Genomic DNA, 20,928 nt, shown 5'->3' with positions numbered 1-20,928 from the left:
GTTGGCCTTCATAGCTAGGGGATTTGAATATAGGAGCAGGGAGGTCTTACTGCAGTTGTACAGGGCCTTAGTGAGGCCTCACCTGAAATATTGTGTTCAGTTTAGGTCTCCTAGTCTGAGGAAGGACGTTCTTGCTATTGAGGGAGTGCAGTGAAGGTTCACCAGACTGATTCCAGGGATGGCTGGGCTGTCATGAGGAGAGACTGGATCAACTGGGCCTTTATTCACCGGCGTTTAGAAGGATGAGAGGGGATCTTATAGAAACATATAAGATTCTGACGGGACTGGACAGGTTAGATGCGGGAAGAATGTTCTCTATGTTGGGGAAGTCCAGAACCAGGGGACATAGTCTTAGGATAAGGGGTAGGCCATTTAGGACTGAGATGAGGAGAAACTTCTTCATTCAGAGAGTTGTTGACCTGTGGAATTCCCCGCCGCAGAGAGTTGTTGATGCCAGTTCATTGGATATATTCAAGAGGGAGTTAGATATGGCTCTTACGGTTAAGGGGATCATGAGGTATGGAGAGAAAGCAGGAAAGGGGTACTGAAGGAATGATCAGCCATGATCTTATTGACTGGCGGTGCAGGCTCGAAGGGCCGAATGGCCTACTCCTGCACCTATTTTCTATGTTTAGTTTTGTTGGCGTCCCTGGCCCAATATGAAGTTCTTTGCTGACTGGCTCAGTCTAGCGAAGCAGTTTGTGCAGATTTTCTCCAGCCATTGGCACCTGGTACGCAGGCACAAACAAGCTTTCACTTGTACAGCTGTCTTTCTGTTGCTGTGAAATTTTCCCTGCAATACAACTGGAGTGTTGTCCACAGATCCGTGATCATTAAGAGCTATTCTCCTCACATAACGAGTGAATAGAATTGTGTCATCCTTGGCGTGGAGCTGAATCATGATTCTACAAGATCCTTTTCTATGAAACGGATGTCGTAGGGACATTTGGAAGATGATTGAACAATGTTTTCCCCTTAATTTATTTTTGGGTGCGTGGCCCTTTTAAGACGCTGCACGGCGCAGTCACAGCACATGCCGAATTTAACATCGGGAGAAAGCCAATCCCAGGCAGCGTGGGACCGGCAGAGAGCTGTGCGGTCACATGACGTTGGTGATGAATTGAAGCAATTTAGAGATGGTTGGGCTATGGATGGTTCAATGGATGCGTGCGCTGTGCTGTGTGGTGCTTGGCCATACAGAGCAGGAAAGTCGCACTCGATATCCCTTTTTTAGAGGCGGAATCGAATTTTTAAATATGTCTGCAGATAACTCCTGGTCCATGTGGTGATCTGGACTTGTTTTGATCACCCAAAGGGGTCGGAGAAGAAATTTCCCATCGCATTGTTTTACGGGGGCATGGATTCAAAGTGATCAGTAGAAAGATTAGAGGGGGATTTGAGGAGAATTTTTTTCACCCAGAGGGTGGTGGCGGTGGGGGGGGGGGGGGTCTGGAACTAACTGCCTGAAAGGGTGACCGAGGCAGAAACCCTCATCGCATTGGATGTGTACTTGAAGTGCCGTAACCGACAGAGCTATGGACCTAGAGCTGGAAAGTGGCATTAGGCCAGATAGCTCATTTTTTTGGCTGGCAGAGACCCAAATGGCTGCCGCCTTCTGTGCCATAAATTTCTGCAATTATTGGTCCTGTTTTTTTTTTTTCTCTCTCTGTTTACTGCCCCTCCCAGGAGATTTCATGGCTGCGTGGGGGAGGGCGGAACGAGGGGGAGGAAAGAAGTGTTTAATCATGATAGTCTGCCCATTATCGTGTGAGGCAGGCTTGATGGATCAGTTGGTCGTCTTCTGCCAGTAGGCGCTCATATATGAGAAGATCATTTTTTTTAATTTAAAAAAAAAAACATTTGTTCCAACCTCTTTGTTTTCTGCCTGCTTTAGGGAGTGGAGCTCTCCGGTCTGTCTGTCGCCATCAGCCACTTCCTCAACTGCTTCCTCAGTTCCTTCCCAAATCCCGTTGCTCACCTCCCCACCGATGAGCTGGTCTCGAAGAAGAAGCGTAACAAGAGGAAGCCACGTCACCTGGGGAACGCGGACAATACTGCCTGGGCCAGCACCACCCCACAGGAGCTGTGGAAGAACATCAGCACCGAGACCCGCACTTACTTCAACTTCAGCATAGACTGGTACAGATTACGGAGCTGCCGCGTGTTAGTGTGTAGAGGCAGGGCTCCATGTGGACTCTTCTTCTTCTGGCCTCCCACATTCTACACTGCGTAAACTTGAGGTCATCCAAAACTCGGCAGCCCGTGTCCTAAGTCACAATCACCCATCACCCCTGCGCTCCTGACCTACATTGGCTCGCGGTTAAACAACGCCTCGATTTCAATAATCTCATCCTCGTTTACAAATCTCTCCATGGCCTCGCCACTCCCTATCTCTAATCTCTTTCAGCCTCTCAACCCCACAAGATGCCTGCGCTCCTCAAATTCTATCCTCTTGAACATCCCTCATTATAACCCAAAAGTGGCCGTGCCTTCAGCTCCGGAACTCCCTCCCCAACTCGCCTCTCTACCTCTCTTTCCTCCTCCCAAGTCGCTCCCTAAAACCTACCTCCTTTAACCAAGCTTTTGGTCATCTGCCTTAATTTCTTCTTTTGTGGCTCGGTGTCAAATTTATCTGTTTTGTCTTGTAACACTGCTGTGAAGCACCTTGGGACGTTTTACTACGTTAAAGGCGCTATATAAATAAACGTTGTCACTATTCTTAGGCAGTCCCTTGGAGTCGAGGATGACTTGCTTCCACACTAATGAGTTCTCGGGTGACATGCGCGACCTACGGTCTCTGTCACGGGTGGGGCAGACGGTGGTTTGGAGGGACGGGTGGGGGGGGGGGCTTGGGTTGTCGTGCGCTCCTTCCGCTGTTTGCACTTGGCTTCCGCGTGCTCCCGGCGAAGAGAGTCGAGGTGATCGGCGCCTTCCCGGATGCTCTTCCCCCACTTTGTGCGGTCTAGGGCCAGGGATTCCCAGGTGTCGGTGGGGATGTTGCGCTTTTTCAAGGAGGCTCTGAGGGTGTCCTTGAAGCGTTTCCTCTGCCCACCTGGGGCTCGCTTGCCGTGTCGGAGCTCAGAGTAGAGCGCTTGCTTTGGGAGTCTGGTATCTGGCACTTTGCGCCGTCATGCACTTGCCCGAATAAACCCAAGTACTGAAGCCAAAGATGCCATTTCCTATTTTAGATTTGTGTTATTTATTTTCTCCGCTCTTTTCTCAAGGCATTGATTTTTGTCTTGGGCTGGGGTTGCCTGCAGCCCTGCTGTACAAGGCCTAGGTTTGTGCGCCTGCACAGTTGAGTGTCTGCGGGCTATTTCTTCATGGGGGGGGCTTCACAGCCGAGCATAATGCTGCCCTCTTCTGACCTGCACAAACCTGAATTTTTAAAGCAGGCATAACTGGACCGGGAGCAGAAATTCTGTCTTTTATTTTAATTCACTCGTGGATTGCGGGCATCGCTGTCGGTGTAAAAAGACCCACAAAGCTCTCTCTATAATGAGTGTTTGTGTTCCTCTTTTGTGCAGTGAGAGCGTGGATCAGGCTGTGGAGAAATATGGCCTCCAGAAAACTAGCCTCTTAAGAGAAATCTGTGTGAAGTCAGGTATACAGGTAAGATCATAGAATCATGCAGCACAGAAAGAGGCCCTTCGGTCCATCGTGTCTCACCGTGCCTGTGCCGGTTCTTTTGAAAGAGCTATCCGTTGCTCTTGGCCCATAGCCCGACAATTTTTTCATTTCCAACCATATGTCCAGTTGCCTTTTGAAAGTTACTGTTAAATCTGCTCCCACCGCCCTTTCAGGCCGTGCATTCCACGTCATAACTCGTTGCATTAAAACATTCTCCTGCTCTCCCCTTTGGTTGTTTTGCCAATTATCTTAAATCTGTGACTTCTGGTTACCGACCTTCCTGCCACTGAAAACAGTTTCTCCTTTATTTATTCTTAACAAAACCCGTGATAATTTAGAACACTTCTGCTAAATCTCCCCTTTAACCTTCTCTGCTCCAAGGAGAACAACCCCAGCTTCTCCAGTCTCTCCACAAAACTGAAGTTCCTCATCCCTGGTACCGTTCTAGGAAATGTCCTCTGCACCTTCTCCAAGGCCTTGACATCCTTCAAATGTGGTGCCCAGAATTGGACACAATATTCCAGTTGAGGCCTAAACAGTAAATTGCAAAGATTTAGCGTAAAGATGGTGTCTATTGAGAAACGAGTCTTGATTGTATTGTTTTAACCGGTAAATATAGGTATGATGATCAGTAAGTGACTGGAAGCTAAAAATCTTAAATCATTATATTGTGCAAGTTATTGTGCAACCTGGAATATTGTGTACAGTTTTGGTCTCCTAATCTGAGGAAGGACGTTCTTGCTATTGAGGGAGTGCAGCAAAGGTTCACCAGACTGATTCCAGGGATGGCTGGACTGTCATATGAGGAGAGACTGGATCAACTGGGCCTTTATTCACTGGAGTTTAGAAGATGAGAGGGGATCTCATAGAAACGTTTAAGATTCTGACGGGACTGGACAGGTTAGATGCGGGAAGAATGTTCCCGATGTTGGGGAAGTCCAGAACCAGGGGACATAGTCTTAGGATAAGGGGTAGACCATTTAGGACTGAGAGGAGGAGAAACTTCTTCACTCAGAGAGTTGTTAACCTGTGGAATTCCCTGCCGCAGAGAGTTGTTGATGCCAGTTTGTTGGATATATTCAAGAGGGAGTTAGATATGGCCCTTACGGCTAAGGGGATCGAGGGGTATGGAGAGAAAGCAGGAAAGGGGTACCGAGGGAATGATCAGCCATGATCTTATTGAATGGCGGTGCAGGCTCGAAGGGCCAAATGGCTACTCCTGCACCTATTTTCTATGTTTCTATGTTATATTTGTATAATTAGTATAAATACTTGGAGCAGAACTAATCTAATGTTCGTCGGCCTGATAGTGGGGCCCCAGTAGAAAATGCACTGCCCAATATGAAAGTGGGCTGTACAGATCCGGGTCTGGTGGGCAAAAGACCCTAAGTTTAGTTCGTAGTCGGTGCTGAACCAGAATGGCAGTAGGGGGATTAGAATTGGCCACGGTGCCCATAGTTGCCGAAAACGTCCGTCCATTTTTGATCGCTGTTTTACGAGCCCTGCAGGCAAGTGCGTGTGTGGATTTTGGATGTTGTTCAGGATCGGGTTTGTCTGTGATGTCCCCCATGGTAAAACAGCCTGCTGCTGCTGTTGCGGCCGAGGCATGCGTGAAGAATGAGGTACTGGGGAGGGTGACGAGCGCCTGCGGAACTCTGTCCCACCACGAGTCGAGCACCTTCAGAGAGAAAGCACTTGCAAAATCTGCAAAGAAGCGAAAGACTTGCATTTATATAACTGCAGGACACCCCAAAGTGCTTTACAGCCAATAAAGTACTTTTGGAGTGTAGTCATTGTTGTAATGTGGGAAATACTCCAGCAAATTTGTTATGTCTGATTTTGTTCTGTTGATTGAGGGATAAATATTGGCCAGGACACCGGGGATAACTCCCCTGCTCTACTTCGAAAAATTGCCATGGGATCTTTAACGTCCACTTGAGAGAGCAGACGGGGCCTCTGTTAACGTCTCATCCGAAAGACAGCACCTCCAACAGTGCAGCACCCCCTCAGCACTGCACTGAAGTGTCAGCCCAGATTTATGTGCTCAAGTCCCTGGAGTGGGACTTGAACCCACAACCTTCTGACTCAGGCGAGTGTGCTGCCCACTGAGCCACAAAACTCTGACTCTTTTGATCTCTAGGACACAAAAAAAATACAAGCATTTGAAAAGGATCCAGAGAAGAATGTTACTGACAAAGAATGTGAGGAAAGATTCAGCTCCACAGACTGGAAAGAATGTAGCTAAGGTGCTGATGTAATCGAAGTATCTGAAATATTAGCCCAGAAATTCCTCTGGGGGGGGGGGGGGGGGGTCTTCCCGTGGGCAATTGCCTCCTCAATGGAGATTTTTTTACCAATTTACCTGGTGGTCTCTGAGGCGCCCTGATTTCCGATGGGGAGGCCTTCTCCTCTCTGCGAAGCGCGACTTGCCAAGGGGGTTCGGACGCAGAAGATGCAGTCACGTGGGACTGCTCAGCCAATCAGGTAAGTATTTCACAGGTTCCCAATTAATAGAACTGAGACTCGCGTATCTACGAGTTCTCAGTGCTATTAATGGGAACAAAACCAAACACACAATAATAAAAAAATAAAAAACAGACCACACATATTTAAAATTAATTGAAATTAAAGTTATGTCTTATAAAAATAAAATATTTTCCCGATTTTTAAAGTTTTTTTAATTATGGTTAAAAATAAACTTAGCATAGTGAGGACGGTTTTTAACAATAAATTATGTGTTTATAATTTTATTTTACAATTGTTTTTGTGTGTGTTTTTTAAAACACTTGCACCTGTAAAAGTAGGCTATGCGCCTGCTTTTTCAGGCGCAAGATTTTTGAGGACATTTGCTGGGCAAGATATGGGTAAATAGCCCAATCTTGCCCGTACAAATGTCCTCGCTCCCGATCCGGCTACGATTTGTCAAACTCCAGCCTGACTGATCGGAATAGCCGGTTTTCAGCGCATGCACATTGCGCACTGAAAAACCGGCTTTTCCGATGCCTTCCCGGGTCCATAGAAACTTCGTATGGGCCGGGACGTCGGAATTTCCACGCCATTGTTAGTTGATCTTCTGAACATTGCACAAGAGAAGCAAAGCTAAGAGTTGTCTTTAGGTGTGCAGCAGGGTTCGAAGCAATGTTCCCGTTAAGCTGCGCAATCGCCCAGCGGTCTGGAAGTCCTGCGCATGTTGCATCAAAAAAATGTGAACATTGGTTAGAAGGCACAGAATATTTGGACCTGGACATGCAAATGTCATTCAGTCCCTTAGTTAAAGAGGGGAGGGGGTGTAATTATTGCCTGGTCAGTTTAACATAGACAATTTCTACTCTAACCCTAATCCTAGGAATCTATCGTGGAAAAAGTTGGTTGGGTTTATGTGCGGAAGTTGGATTTTTAATATATTCGAGATCAGATGTTTGTAGATTGGGTAAATTCTTCAAATTATGCCAGGAAAGTTGGAGCAGGGGATATAAATGGAAATATATGCAAAGTAAATTTGAACAATATCAAAAAGAGGTACTTTATTCCAAGTGGTTAAGTGTTTGGAAATGATAGAATGGTTACAGCGCAGAAGGAGGCCATTCGGCCAGTCGAGCCTGTGCCGGGTCTCTGCAAGAACATCTCAGCTATTCCCTTTCCCTGTGTCCCTGCAAATTTTATTCCTTCCGGTACTTATCCAATTCCCTTTTCAAAGCCACGATTGAGTCCGTCTCCCCCACCCTTTCGGGCGGTGCATTCCAGATCCTAACCACTCGTTAAGTTAAAATAACATTTTCCACGTGTCGCCTTTGGTTCTTCAGCCAATCACCTTAAATCTGTGTTCTCTGGTTCTCCACCCTTCCACCAATGGGAACAGTTTCTCTCAATCTACTCTGACCAGACCCCTCATGATATTGACATGAGCAAAACACACTTGGGGTTGTTACGATTGGACATTGTGATGGGGGAGTAAATGTACGAGAAGAATAAGCTTTGGCCTTTTCTGCCGCCTGGATTTTCTTGTGTTCTGTTGTTGATGAATGAGAGGTGTGTAATTTTCATACTCTGTTAGACCCCGGATTGCTGCAATATGCTGATTAAAACCTTTTGCCTTTGTAGATTCTGCTGAAGGAGTACAACTTCGACAGTCGACACCGACCAACCTTTACAGAGGAGGACATCCTCAACATCTTCCCAGTTGTCAAACATGTCAATCCCAAAGCATCTGATGCCTACCATTTCTTCCAAAGTGGACAAGCTAAAGTTCAGCAAGGTAGAGTATCCACAGGGTAGGAAATATCAAGAACCCATGCAGGAAGGGCCCATTTAACCTGTGAATGGTCCACCGTTCCCTATTTACGAGCCTGTTAATCAAGACTGAAGTACTCAGACAAGGCCCAACACAGTAATGCTGTGACTGCAGAGAGTCGGTGATTATAGGCAAATAAATGATGCCTGCATCAGCTCTATGTATTGTTAATGCACTCTGATTTCATACTTTACAAATAATGTTTACCTTGATCAGTAATGTTCTACTAGTTGCCAAAACACTGTGAATTGGTGAGGGGTTTATTAATCAGTTTATTGCATGAATTTATATTCCCCAGCTGACACACTGACACACTGCCTTGGAGCCGAGGTTTTTTATTTATTGTCTCGCTCACTCTCTGCCTTGGCTAGGTTGTCGATAAGAGATGCAGAACGTCCCAGTCCGCGAGGCAGAGAGGAAGTTAACCTTGTGATTCCTATTGGGAGCAGAAGCCAGGAAGCAGGCTGCTTGTCGAGCTTCTCGGCCTGGCTCTGCCAGTGTGTTTTTATGCGGGGGAACTTGATGCTGCCATTTCAAACTCCATCACGTAATGAAAAACAAATTGATTAATCCCAGGAACAAGGATGGTTCTGCTGGAATTACAGCATGAGCAGTGGACCATAGTATTGTCTCATTTAGGAGAATGTGATAATTCTGCTAGAATTATTGATTGGAAACTTATCCATTCAGTAATTCCGCGGAGCAGGAAAACCTTTGTGCAATCGTTGTGAAACACAGTTACTTGCATTGAAGCAGGACTTCCAAGGGCAAACATTGAAATCTATGGGGTTCAGTAGCAAATAAATTAGTCCATAGATGCAAACGGCCCAGCGTAATCCAGCCCCTTTAACATACTGGGCTGGAGGTGAAAGTGTTAACGTAAATGGAGTGGCCTCCTGTTCAATCTTCTTCACTTCCCAGTCCTTTGATTTTAAACCATTTGTACTAAATTATCACAATTCACACATGGTCTATTTTATTCCTACATTGCTTGTAACACTGTATAGACCTGTGCTTATAATACCTCTGTTTATAATAGTTCAGATAGCATATCCCAGCAACCGCAGCTGGGAGCTGTTCTAAATGTGTTCAAAAAAGGGAGTTTCATTCAACAGGTGGCAATACAAGTTTTGCAAGCCGTGAAGGAAAGTCTGACACATTTAAGTTGTTCTGTGAATATTTTGCAATTTAATGTATAAAGGACGTGATTTATAACATCAGTGAACTGGGTTACGCGAAAGAACACAAGAACATAATAGGAACAGGAGTAGGCTATACGGCCCCTCGAGCCTGCTCCGCCATTCAATATGTTCATGGCTGATCTAATCATGGACTCGGCTCCATTTCCCTGCCCGCTCCCCATAACCCCTTATCCCCTTTATCATTCAAGAAACTGTCTATTTCTGTCCTAAATTTATTCAATGTCCCAGCTTCCACAGCCCTCTGAGGCAGCAAATTCCACAGATTTACCACCCTCTGAGAGAAGAAATTCCTCCTCATCTCTGTTTTAAATGGGCGTCCCCTTATTCTAAGATCATGCCCTCTAGTTCTAGTCTTCCCCCATCAGTGGGAACATCCTCTCTGCATCCAGCTTGTCAAGCCCCCTCATAATCTTATACGTTTCGATACAATCACCTCTCAGTCTTCTGAATTCCAATGAGTGGAGGCCCAACCTACTCAACTTTAAGCCTTAACAGAAGATGACCTTCTAGAATATAGAAGTTAAGAAGTAAAGGAAAGGTAACGTCAGAGCATGACTTCAGATTAAGCCATGATAACCTGACCAGCAAAAGGCAAATTTGGGACTGATCTCAGGAATTTCTTAACATAGTGACCAACATGTAAAGTGACTTTCGAGTCAGATCGGGAGGGCGTGAAAACCTGAATTCATTTGAGAAGGGCGTTGTGATGGAAGAGGTTCTTTGTGGATGGATGATCTAGGATCGGTCGAATGGCCGCCCTCTTGCGTATCCTAGCTTGTAATTTGGTTTAAAAAAAAATGTCTGTTTTACAGGGTTCTTAAAAGAGGGCTGTGAGCTCATCAATGAGGCCTTAAATCTTTTCAATAATGTGTATGGAGCAATGCACGTGGAAATCTGTGCTTGCCTGAGGCTGCTGGCTCGTCTGAATTACATCATGGGTGATTATAATGAGGTGAGTCTTCCACTGGCTTTTGTGTTGTAGCGACTCCCTGCAGAGATCATCATAGACAGTCCCTTGGAATCGAGGAAGACTTGCTTCCACTCTTAAAATGAGTCCTTAGGTGGCTGAACAGTCCAATACGAGAGCCACAGTCCCTCACAGATGGGACAGACAGTCGTTGAGGGAAGGGGTGGGTGGGACTGGTTTGCCGCACGCTCTTTCCGCTGCCTGAGCTTGATTTCTGCACGCTCTCGGCGATGAGACTCGAAGTGCTCAGCGCCCTCCCGGATGCACTTCCTCCACTTAGGGCGGTCTTTGGCCAGGGGCTCCCAGGTGTCGATGGGGATGTTGCACTTTATTAGGGAGGCTTTGAGGGTGTCCTTGTAACGTTTCCGCTGCCCACCTTTGGCTCGTTTGCTGTGAAGGAGTTCCGAGTAGAGCGCTTGCTTTGGGAGTCGTGTCTGGCATGTGGACAATGTGGCCTACCCAGCGGAGCTGATGAAGTGTGGTCAGTACTTCAATGCTGAGGATGTTGGCCTGGTCGAGGACTCTAATGTTGGTGCGTCTGTCCTCCCAGGGGCTTTGTAGGATCTTTCGAACGAACCTGGTAATTCAGGTTAGTACCACAGACTGTTGAAGTCTCCTCTAACCCCGCCTACCTTGGTACAATAGTGTATCATGTGTCACGCTGTGGCTCAGTGGGCAGCGCTCTTACCTCTGAGTAAGAAGGTTGTGGGTTCAAGTCCCACTCCAGCAACTTGTAGTACAAAAAATATGGGCTGACACTCCAGTGCAGTGCTGAGGGAGCGCTGCACTGTCGGAGGTGCCGTCTTTCAGATGAGACGTTAAACCGAGGCCCCGTCTGCTCTCTCAAGGATATACGGCCCAACCAGTCCATACCGGCGTTTATGCTCCACTCGAGCGTCCTCCTGTCTTTCCTCATCTAAATCTATCAGCATAACCCTCTATTCTCTTCTCTCTCCCTCATGTGCTTGTCCAGCCTCCCCTTAAATGCATCGATACTATTCGCTTCAACCACTCCCTGTGGTAGTATAATCTTCACTGTTTGTCTTTAAGGCCCTGAACAACCAGCAGAAGGCGGTGCTGATGAGTGAAAGAGCACTAGGTGTAGATCACCCCAACACAATCCAGGAATATGTAAGTAGTAACGTTTTTAATAAGTGATGTGTGAATGCAGCAGCTGTGCTTTCAGTCATATAATCGCCCTCTTCTTACTGATGCAGCAGAGATGAGAATGGGCATGCAATCAATCTGTTAAATTTATGCAATGCATCCACACGTTTAATTGCATGGTTAGTTTATTGATTATTCAGCTTAAGAATGGTCGTAGTGGTCAGTTGTAGACAATGAGGCTAATGGTTTTTGCAACTAAGTGCAATTTTATTGACTTAGAGACTACAGCGATTGCAAGTCCGTTATACTGAGGTTTTGCAGTATGCTAGTGATGGTGGAATGCTAGCCTATCTGACCATTATATACCCATCAGCTGTTATGGTAGTCATGCGTTCATCCAGCCGTATAAAAATCATTCTTGATCCTGTTTATCCAAATAGATAATTTACAAATATTTTACAAACTATTGTGTGATACGGTGACAGCAAATGAGGAGTGTTTGTCACCAATAGTGCAGCCTGTCTTCAAATATTGAATTACTGACAACTAACTTATACCAGAAAGTATCTGAAGTCCCAATTCATTCCAAACAGCATGTTAGCCAATAAAATAAGACAACAGGATTTTCCGAGAGGTCAAATCAAATTGCAAAATTTAAACGGAAACTTTGCTTGAGCTTAAAAAATATTAACAAATGGCCCAAATATCTTTTTTTTTAAAACAAAGTATTTAAATGCAAAATCTCCTCGTGTTACAGGTTTAAAAATACAGTACAGCATCGAGGACGAGAAATAATTACAAATATTTTTTTAAATCTCTGGCTCAACCAGCCAAAAGTTTAATGTCCAATCTCCTCTCGCCCTCAAAGTTACCTGTCCTTTGAATTCATGCGACCCCATTGGGCACAGTTCCTCCGTGTCAACTGGACCTGCTATCAGTAACTTTTAACATTGTTGTTGCCAATTTAAGTGTATCTAAGGGTTCAGTCATGGCAGGAGAGCTCGGTCGGGTGTTATGCTCCTCCTGTACCATGTGGGAACTCGGGGACACTTCCGGTGTCCCTGACGACTACGTGTGCGGGAAGTGTGTCCACCTCAAGCTCCTGACGGTCCGCGTTACGGAATTGGAGCTGAGGGTGGATTCACTCTGGAGCATCCACGATGCTGAGAATGACGTGAGTATCACGTGTAGTGAGTTGGTCTTACCGCAGGGAAAGGGTCCACAGCCAGATAGGGAATGGAAGACCAGCAGGAAGAGTAGTGCAAGGAAGGTAGTGCAGGGGTCCCCTGCTGTCATCCCCCTGCAAAACAGATACACCATTTTGAGTACTGTTGAGGGGAATGACTCATCAGGGGAGGGCAGCAGCAGCCAAGTTCATGGCACCGTGGCTGGCTCTGCTGCACAGGAGGGCAAGAAAAAGAGTGGGACAGCAATAGTGATAGGGGATTCACTGGTGAGGGGAATAGATAGGCGTTTCTGCGACCGAGACTCCAGGATGGTATGTTGCCTCCCTGGTGCAAGGGTCAAGGATGTCTCGGAGCGGGTGCAGGACATTCTGAAATGGGAGGGAGAACAGCCAGTTGTCGTGGTGCACATTGGTACCAACGGCATAGGTAAAAAAAGGGATGAGGTCCTACGAAACGAATTTAAGGAGCTAGGAGCTAAATTAAAAAGTAGGACCTCAAAAGTAGTAATCTCGGGATTGCTACCAGTGCCACGTGATAGTCAGAGTAGGAATCGCAGGATAGCGCAGATGAATACGTGGCTTGAGCAGTGGTGCAGCAGGGAGGGATTCAAATTCCTGGGGCATTGGGACCGGTTCTGGGGGAGGTGGGACCAGTTCAAACCGGACGGTCTGCACCTGGGCAGGACCGGAACCAACGTCTTAGGGGGAGTGTTTGCTAGTGCTGTTGGGGAGGATTTAAACTAATATGGCAGGGGGATGGGAACCAATGCAGGGAGACAGAGGGAAACAAAAAGGAGGCAAAAGCAAAAGACAGAAAGGAGATGAGGAAAAGTGGAGGGCAGAGAAACCCAAGGCAAAGAACAAAAAGGGCCACTGTACAGCAAAATTCTAAAAGGACAAAGGGTGTTAAAAAAACAAGCCTGAAGGCTTTGTGTCTTAATGCAAGGAGTATCCGCAATAAGGTGGATGAATTAATTGTGCAAATAGATGTTAACAAATATGATGTGATTGGGATTACGGAGACGTGGCTCCAGGATGATCAGGGCTGGGAACTCAACATTCAGGGGTATTCAACATTCAGGAAGGATAGAATAAAAGGAAAAGGAGGTGGGGTAGCATTGCTGGTTAAAGAGGAGATTAATGCAATAGTTAGGAAAGACATTAGCTTGGATGATGTGGAATCTATATGGGTAGAGCTGCAGAACACCAAAGGGCAAAAAACGTTAGTAGGAGTTGTGTACAGACCTCCAAACAGTAATAGGGATGTTGTGGAGGGCATCAAACAGGAAATTAGGGGTGCATGCAATAAAGGTGTAGCAGTTATAATGGGTGACTTTAATATGCACATAGATTGGGCTAGCCAAACTGGAAGCAATACGGTGGAGGAGGATTTCCTGGAGTGCATAAGGGATGGTTTTCTAGACCAATATGTTGAGGAACCAACTAGGGGGGAGGCCATCTTAGACTGGGTGTTGTGTAATGAGAGGGGATTAATTAGCAATCTCATTGTGCGAGGCCCCTTGGGGAAGAGTGACCATAATATGGTGGAATTCTGTATTAGGATGAAGAATGAAACAGTAAATTCAGAGACCATGGTCCAGAACTTAAAGAAGGGTAACTTTGAAGGTATGAGGCGTGAATTGGCTAGGATAGATTGGCGAATGATACTTAGGGGGTTGACTGTGGATGGGCAATGGCAGACATTTAGAGACCGCATGGATGAATTACATCAATTGTACATTCCTGTCTGGAGTAAAAATAAAAAAGGGAAGGTGGCTCAACCGTGGCTATCAAGGGAAATCAGGGATAGTATTAAAGCCAAGGAAGTGGCATACAAATTGGCCAGAAATAGCAGCGAACCTGGGGACTGGGAGAAATTTAGAACTCAGCAGAGGAGGACAAAGGGTTTGATTAGGGCAGGGAAAATGGAGTACGAGAAGAAGCTTGCAGGGAACATTAAGGCGGATTGCAAAAGTTTCTATAGGTATGTAAAGAGAAAAAGGTTAGTAAAGACAAACGTAGGTCCCCTGCAGTCAGAATCGGGGGAAGTCATAACGGGGAACAAAGAAATGGCAGACCAATTGAACAAGTACTTTGGTTCGGTATTCACTGAGGAGGACACAAACAACCTTCCGGATATAAAAGGGGTCAGAGGGTCTAGTAAGGAGGGGGAACTGAGGGAAATCTTTATTAGTCGGGAAATTGTGTTGGGGAAATTGATGGAATTGAAGGCCGATAAATCCCCAGGGTCTGATGGACTGCATCCCAGAGTACTTAAGGAGGTGGCCTTGGAAATAGCGGATGCATTGACGGTCATTTTCCAACATTCCATTGACTCTGGATCAGTTCCTATGGAGTGGAGGGTAGCCAATGTAACCCCACTTTTTAAAAAAGGAGGGAGAGAGAAAACAGGGAATTATAGACCGGTCAGCCTGACCTCAGTAGTTGGTAAAATGATGGAATCAATTATTAAGGATGTCATAGCAGTGCATCTGGAAAATGGTGACATGATAGGTCCAAGTCAGCATGGATTTGTGAAAGGGAAATCATGCTTGACAAATCTTCTGGAATTTTTTGAGGATGTTTCCAGTAAAGTGGACAAAGGAGAACCAGTTGATGTGGTGTATTTGGACTTTCAGAAGGCTTTCGACAAGGTCCCACACAAGAGATTAATGTGCAAAGTTAAAGCACATGGGATTGGGGGTAGTGTGCTGACGTGGATTGAAAACTGGTTGTCAGACAGGAAGCAAAGAGTAGGAGTAAATGGGGACTTTTCGGAATGGCAGGCAGTGACTAGTGGGGTGCCGCAAGGTTCTGTGCTGGGGCCTCAGCTGTTTACATTGTACATTAATGATTTAGACGAGGGGATTAAATGCAGTATCTCCAAATTTGCGGATGACACTAAGTTGGGTGGCAGTGTGAGCTGCGAGGAGGATGCTATTAGGCTGCAGAGTGACTTGGATAGGTTAGGTGAGTGGGCAAATGCATGGCAGATGAAGTATAATGTGGATAAATGTGAGGTTATCCACTTTGGTGGTAAAAACAGAGAGACAGACTATTATCTGAATGGTGACAGATTAGGAAAAGGGAAGGTGCAACAAGACTTGGGTGTCATGGTACATCAGTCATTGAAGGTTAGCATGCAGGTACAGCAGGCGGTTAAGAAAGCAAATGGAATGTTGGCCTTCATAGCGAGGGGATTTGAATACAGGGGCAGGAAGGTGTTGCTACAGTTGTACAGGGCCTTGGTGAGGCCACACCTGGAGTATTGTGTACAGTTTTGGTCTCCTAACTTGAGGAAGGACATTCTTGCTATTGAGGGAGTGCAGTGAAGATTCACCAGACTGATTCCCGGGATGGCGGGACTGACCTATCAAGAAAGACTGGATCAACTGGGCTTGTATTCACTGGAGTTCAGAAGAATGAGAGGGGACCTCATGGAAACATTTAAAATTCTGACGGGTTTAGACAGGTTAGATGCAGGAAGAATGTTCCCAATGTTGGGGAAGTCCAGAACCAGGGGTCACAGTCTGAGGATAAGGGGTAAGCCATTTAGGACCGAGATGAGGAGAAACTTCTTCACCCAGAGAGTGGTGAACCTGTGGAATTCTCTACCACAGAAAGTAGTTGAGGCCAATTCACTAAATATATTCAAAAGGGAGTTAGATGAAGTCCTTACTACTCGGGGGATCAAGGGTTATGGCGAGAAAGCAGGAAGGGGGTACTGAAGTTTCATGTTCAGCCATGAACTCATTGAATGGCGGTGCAGGCTAGAAGGGCTGAATGGCCTACTCCTGCACCTATTTTCTATGTTTCTATATTTTCTATGAAGGCCCGTGGCCAAAGTGCTTGCAATGTATTGTGCTGCACTGCCCATGGACTTTGCGATAACCAATTCGAACAGGATGTTTAGTCTACCCTTTTTGTTGTGGAAATTGCTACCATTTTCTTATCCAGCCAGATGTTTAAAAAAAAACATCATGGAATTATAGGTTTTATCACAAGGTATAGTATATATTTTTTTATTATTTGTTCCTGGGATGTGGGCGTCGCTGGCAAGGCCGGCATTTATTGCCCACCCCTAATTGCCCCGGAGAAGGTGGTGGTCAGCCACCATTTCAGGGGGCAGTTAGCAGTCAACCACGTTGCTGTGGGTCTGGAGTCACATATAGGCCAGACCGGGTAAGGGCGGCAGATTTCCTTCCCTAAAGGGCATTAGTGAACCAGATAGTTTTTATGAAGGTCCGGTAGTTTCTACTGATACTAGCTTTTTATTCCTGATTTATTTACTACACTGAATTTAAATTCCCCAGCTGCCGTGGTGGGATTTGAACTCGCATCTTCAGATCATTAGTCCAGGCCTCTGGATTACTAGGTCCAGTGACATAGCCACTATGCTACCATCCCCTGACATAACAGCCAAGAAGCCATGATGAGTGATTCCTTAGTCCTCCGCCTCATGAGGGGATGCCTTGGCTTATATGGTGCCTTAGACCTCAGTTAGTATGTGGTATTGGACTCCACACTATTGGAAAAATATTGAGGTTTTAGAGTGGGTACAGTGCAAATTCACTAGAGGGCTGCCTGTTATGAAGAAATACAAAGGACAAGAAGAGAAAAATGGTGCAGAAAAAGTGACTAACTGGAAAATACTACTTTTTGACGTGTAATGGACCCGAAATTCTCAACGCATTCCAATTTTTAATATTGTGATATTTTATTTTTAAACTGTTGCTGACCATTGTCTGTCTGTCGGTTTAAAAAAGAAAGCCCCTTCCCCCCCCCCCCCCCCAATTTTTTTTTCATTGTTCCTTTTCTCTGTGGGAGCTGCTGTTGGTTTCAGTGTGGATCGGGACAAGTGTCTTCCCTCTGCTCTCCTGGGGAACCGCAACTATACAGACAACTGCAGATACCGACACGGTTACTTTTCTTGTTGATGAATCAAATTAAACCTTTTCTATTTCCATTTATGTAATGAGACTTCCCTAGTTAAAAAAAGAGGAAGTATTTTTGCAACACGAATCCCCAAATGGTCAAATGGTTACAATACCATTATGCAATTGATTGGTCCAGATCCCAGGCGAAAGTAACAACAGCAGTGGGAATGTTTGGCCTCCCAGCTTCTAACTTGATGACCTGAAGTTGGGTTTGACAGTATTGACTTTTGCAGCAAAAATTGCTTCAGGCATGTTTACCATTGCGTATTCTGTCACGTTGCATTGGTTTGTAAATCAGGACTCTCCGTCTTCTGCTTGTTTGACTCCAAGCGGTATGTTTACCTTGTAGGATGGCAATGCCTAACTTCCAAGGTGTCGTGACCCACTCTATTGACATTGACTATGTGCTGCCTATTCATAGAAATGGCCCAAACTCTGCATCTATGACTGCACCCGACACTCGACCAATCATGGGCCCTGACAATTGCTGATGGAGGCAATGTGAAACACTCCCCGATAGGTACTGACGAAGGAAAGTGGGGAAAGTATTGCACTCTCCGATATCGTCTCTTCAGCGCTGTTCTCGCAACACGATACCATTTGTATAAAAATACCTCGAGATGCTCAAATGTTGCAATTTATCAAGTGTTTCTTTTTTTCCTTTCCTTTACAGATGCACCTTGCATTGTACTGCTTTGCAAATGGTCAACTATCAACGGCCTTAAAATTACTGTATCGATCTCGCTACCTCCTGCTCTTGGTATATGGTGAGGATCACCCAGAAATGGCACTGTTGGACGTGAGTATCTGTGCAGTCTGGAGAATACCAGCAAGACTGGTGATGTGTAATTGAAGGACGCCTCGCTAACATTGAAATTGAAACATACAAAATTCTTAAGGGGCTACACAGGGTAGGTGCAGGGAGAATGTTTCCCCTGGCTGCGAAGTCTAGAACCAGGGGTCACAGTCTCAGAATAAGGGGTCGGCCATTTAGGACTGAGATGAGAAAAAATTTCTTCGCTCCAATGGTTGTGAATCTTTGGAGTTCTCTAACCCAGAGGGCTGTGGATGCTCAGTCGTTGAGTATATTCAAGACAGAGATCGATAGATTTTTGGATACTAAGGGAATCAAGGGATATGGGGATAGTGCAGGAAAGTGGAGTTGAGGCAGAAGATCTTATTGAATGGCAAAGCAAACTCGAAGGGGCATATGGCCTGCTCCTGCTCCTATTTCTTATGTTATGTTCTAACCCAAAGAAGGCCTTCCAATTGAAAGCCGAGAAATAGTTTTAATCTTAATGTTGCTTTTCAAGTCACTTATGCTGTAGGAGTGAGTTTTGGGTTCTTGGGTAGATCAGAAGATGTGGGTGTTAATTTAAAAAGTACAGGTGTGACGTCCGAAATCCGGAATCCTCGGGACTGAGGCCGTTCTGGATTCTGGATATTTTCGGATTTCGGAACGTCTTTGCCCGGGCCGAGGTAGGCAGGGGAGGGGAGGAGGGGGTCGGGCAGGGGAGGGGGTTGTCGAGGAAGTGGGTGGGGGTCCGGCTGCCGAGGTGGGAGAGTTTGGATTTTGACCCCGCTACGGATCGATCCGGATTCTGGAACATTCCAGATTTCGGACGCTCCACCTGTACCGCAGTGGGCTAAATTTTGGCTGTGGGCTTAGCATGCTGTTTCCTCGCTCTTGCAAAGTAGTGGTTGGTGCCCCTTTGTTTCATAGAAGCTCTGATCATCCTTCCACATTTCATTTTTATTCTCAGGATGCGGGCAATTTAAAAAGGCTGTTTTGATTGCCCGTCTATAGAGCATGTGGTGGAATGCCTTTCGGAGTAATTGCCCCAAGAGCTTTGGGTCAACCACCTAGTGTGAGCTGGAGTTGCGTGTAGATTGGGTCGGGTAAGGGTGGTGGGTTCCCTTGTGTTGAGCAAGGAGACACTTTGAGTAAGTGCGCGACACTTGGTCGTGAACTATACGGAACAGACTTTAATCATACTCTACCCCCAGAGAGCTGTGGATGCTTGGTCATTGAGCATGTTGAAGACAGGGATCGATTGCTTCCTGGATACTAAGGGAATCGAGATATGAGGATAGTGCAGAAAGGTGGAGATGACGTGATCAATCTATACAGTACAGAAGAGAAGCTTCAGATTTCTACCCCGTCAAGCCCCTTAAGACTCTTTCAAGCTCTCAGAATAACTCTGAAAAACCATCCTCCTTTTATACACCACAGTCTGTCTACTTCAAAGGTACATCTCTCAGAAAAGACCATGATTTCTTGGATCCTTTCAAGAACAGTTTATTTACCTAAATATCCACTCTATACCATGGTTAATTGGTCCCTCTGCCTATGTTTATTACACTAGTCATTAAAGTTATGCACTAATCACTCGTGGTCGATATTGTCCCGGCCACTTAATTCCTTGCACAGATAATCCCGTTGTTTTCCTGTTTATCTTAGCCTGTTGAACAGTTATAGTTGAGCAGGTGAGTTTGATTATTAACCCTTAACTCTCCAAGTCCAACACGCTCCTTGATGGATATCAGTGGACCATTTTCTGGTGCTAACTTGCAAAAGTTACCAGATTTAAGGAATTCAGTTTCACAACATAACATGGTGGGATTTGAACTAGCGATCTCTGAGTCATAGATTTAAAGTAATTGGTAGAAGGATTATAGGGGAGTTCAGGAGAATTTTCTTTTCCACCCTTAAGGTGGTAGGGGTCTGAAACTCACTGCCTGAAAGGGGTCGTGTTTAAAAGGTACTTGGATGTGCACTTGAAATTCTGTAACCTGCAGGGCTACGGACCAAGACTTGCATTTATATAGCGCCTTTCACAACCACCAGACATCCCATAGTGCTTTACAGCCAATGAAGCGTAGTCACTGTTGTAATGTGGGAAACACAGTAGCCAATTATCGCACCCACACACAGCAATGTGATAATGACCAGATAATCTGTTTCTGTGATGTAGGTGGAGGGATAAATATTGGCCAGGACATCGGGGATAACTCCCCTGCTCTTCTTTGAAATAGTGCCATGGGATCTTTTACATCTACCTGAGAGAGCAGACGGGGCCTCGGTTTAACCTCTCCTCTGAAAGACAGCATTTCCAACAGTGCAGCACTCCCTCAGCACTATACTGGGAGCGTCAGCCTAGATTTTTGTGCTCAAGTCTCTGCAATGGGACTTGAACCCACAACCTTCTGACTCCGAGGTGAAAGTGCTGCCCACTGAGCCACGGGGTTTGACATTGGAAGTGGCATTAGGCTGGATAGCACTTTATCAGCCGGCACACACATGGCCTCCTTCTGTGCCATAAATATCTACTTTTTCTATGATTTTTCCTCCCCCGACCCCTTGCAATTTAAAACATCCTTGAAATAAATTAATCTTTTTTTTGCAATTTATTCTAACCTACCTTTGTGCAATGAATGTATTCAGGGAGTGTTTTTATGCTTTCATTGTAGAGTAATATTGGCCTTGTATTACATGGTGTTATGGAGTATGACCTTGCCCTGAGGTTCCTGGAGACTGCTCTGGCAATTAATGGAAAATACCACGGAGCAAAATCTCTCAAAGTTGCCCTGAGGTAATTAAGAAGTTA

The 20,928-nt window shown here is 45.7% G+C and overlaps 1 protein-coding gene across 2 annotated transcripts in view; it reads left to right on the top strand.

Annotated features, from left to right (window-relative positions):
- The window catches only part of cluha (clustered mitochondria (cluA/CLU1) homolog a), a 103,869-nt gene that overhangs the window by 70,417 nt on the left and 12,524 nt on the right, over positions 1-20,928 (top strand). For both annotated transcript variants that reach the window (XM_070857032.1, XM_070857031.1), the window contains exons 16-22: positions 1,895-2,139; positions 3,528-3,612; positions 7,732-7,885; positions 9,936-10,075; positions 11,141-11,221; positions 17,994-18,119; positions 20,792-20,913. In XM_070857032.1, coding sequence (XP_070713133.1) covers positions 1,895-2,139; positions 3,528-3,612; positions 7,732-7,885; positions 9,936-10,075; positions 11,141-11,221; positions 17,994-18,119; positions 20,792-20,913 — 953 coding nt within the window. The remainder of the gene's footprint in view (positions 1-1,894; positions 2,140-3,527; positions 3,613-7,731; positions 7,886-9,935; positions 10,076-11,140; positions 11,222-17,993; positions 18,120-20,791; positions 20,914-20,928) is intronic.

Source organism: Pristiophorus japonicus, chromosome 16 (assembly GCF_044704955.1).
Source record: "Pristiophorus japonicus isolate sPriJap1 chromosome 16, sPriJap1.hap1, whole genome shotgun sequence".
Classification (NCBI taxonomy): Eukaryota; Metazoa; Chordata; class Chondrichthyes; family Pristiophoridae; genus Pristiophorus; species Pristiophorus japonicus.
The sequence above is the reverse complement of the archived record's forward strand: the minus strand, read 5'-3'. Positions and strand labels throughout refer to the sequence as shown.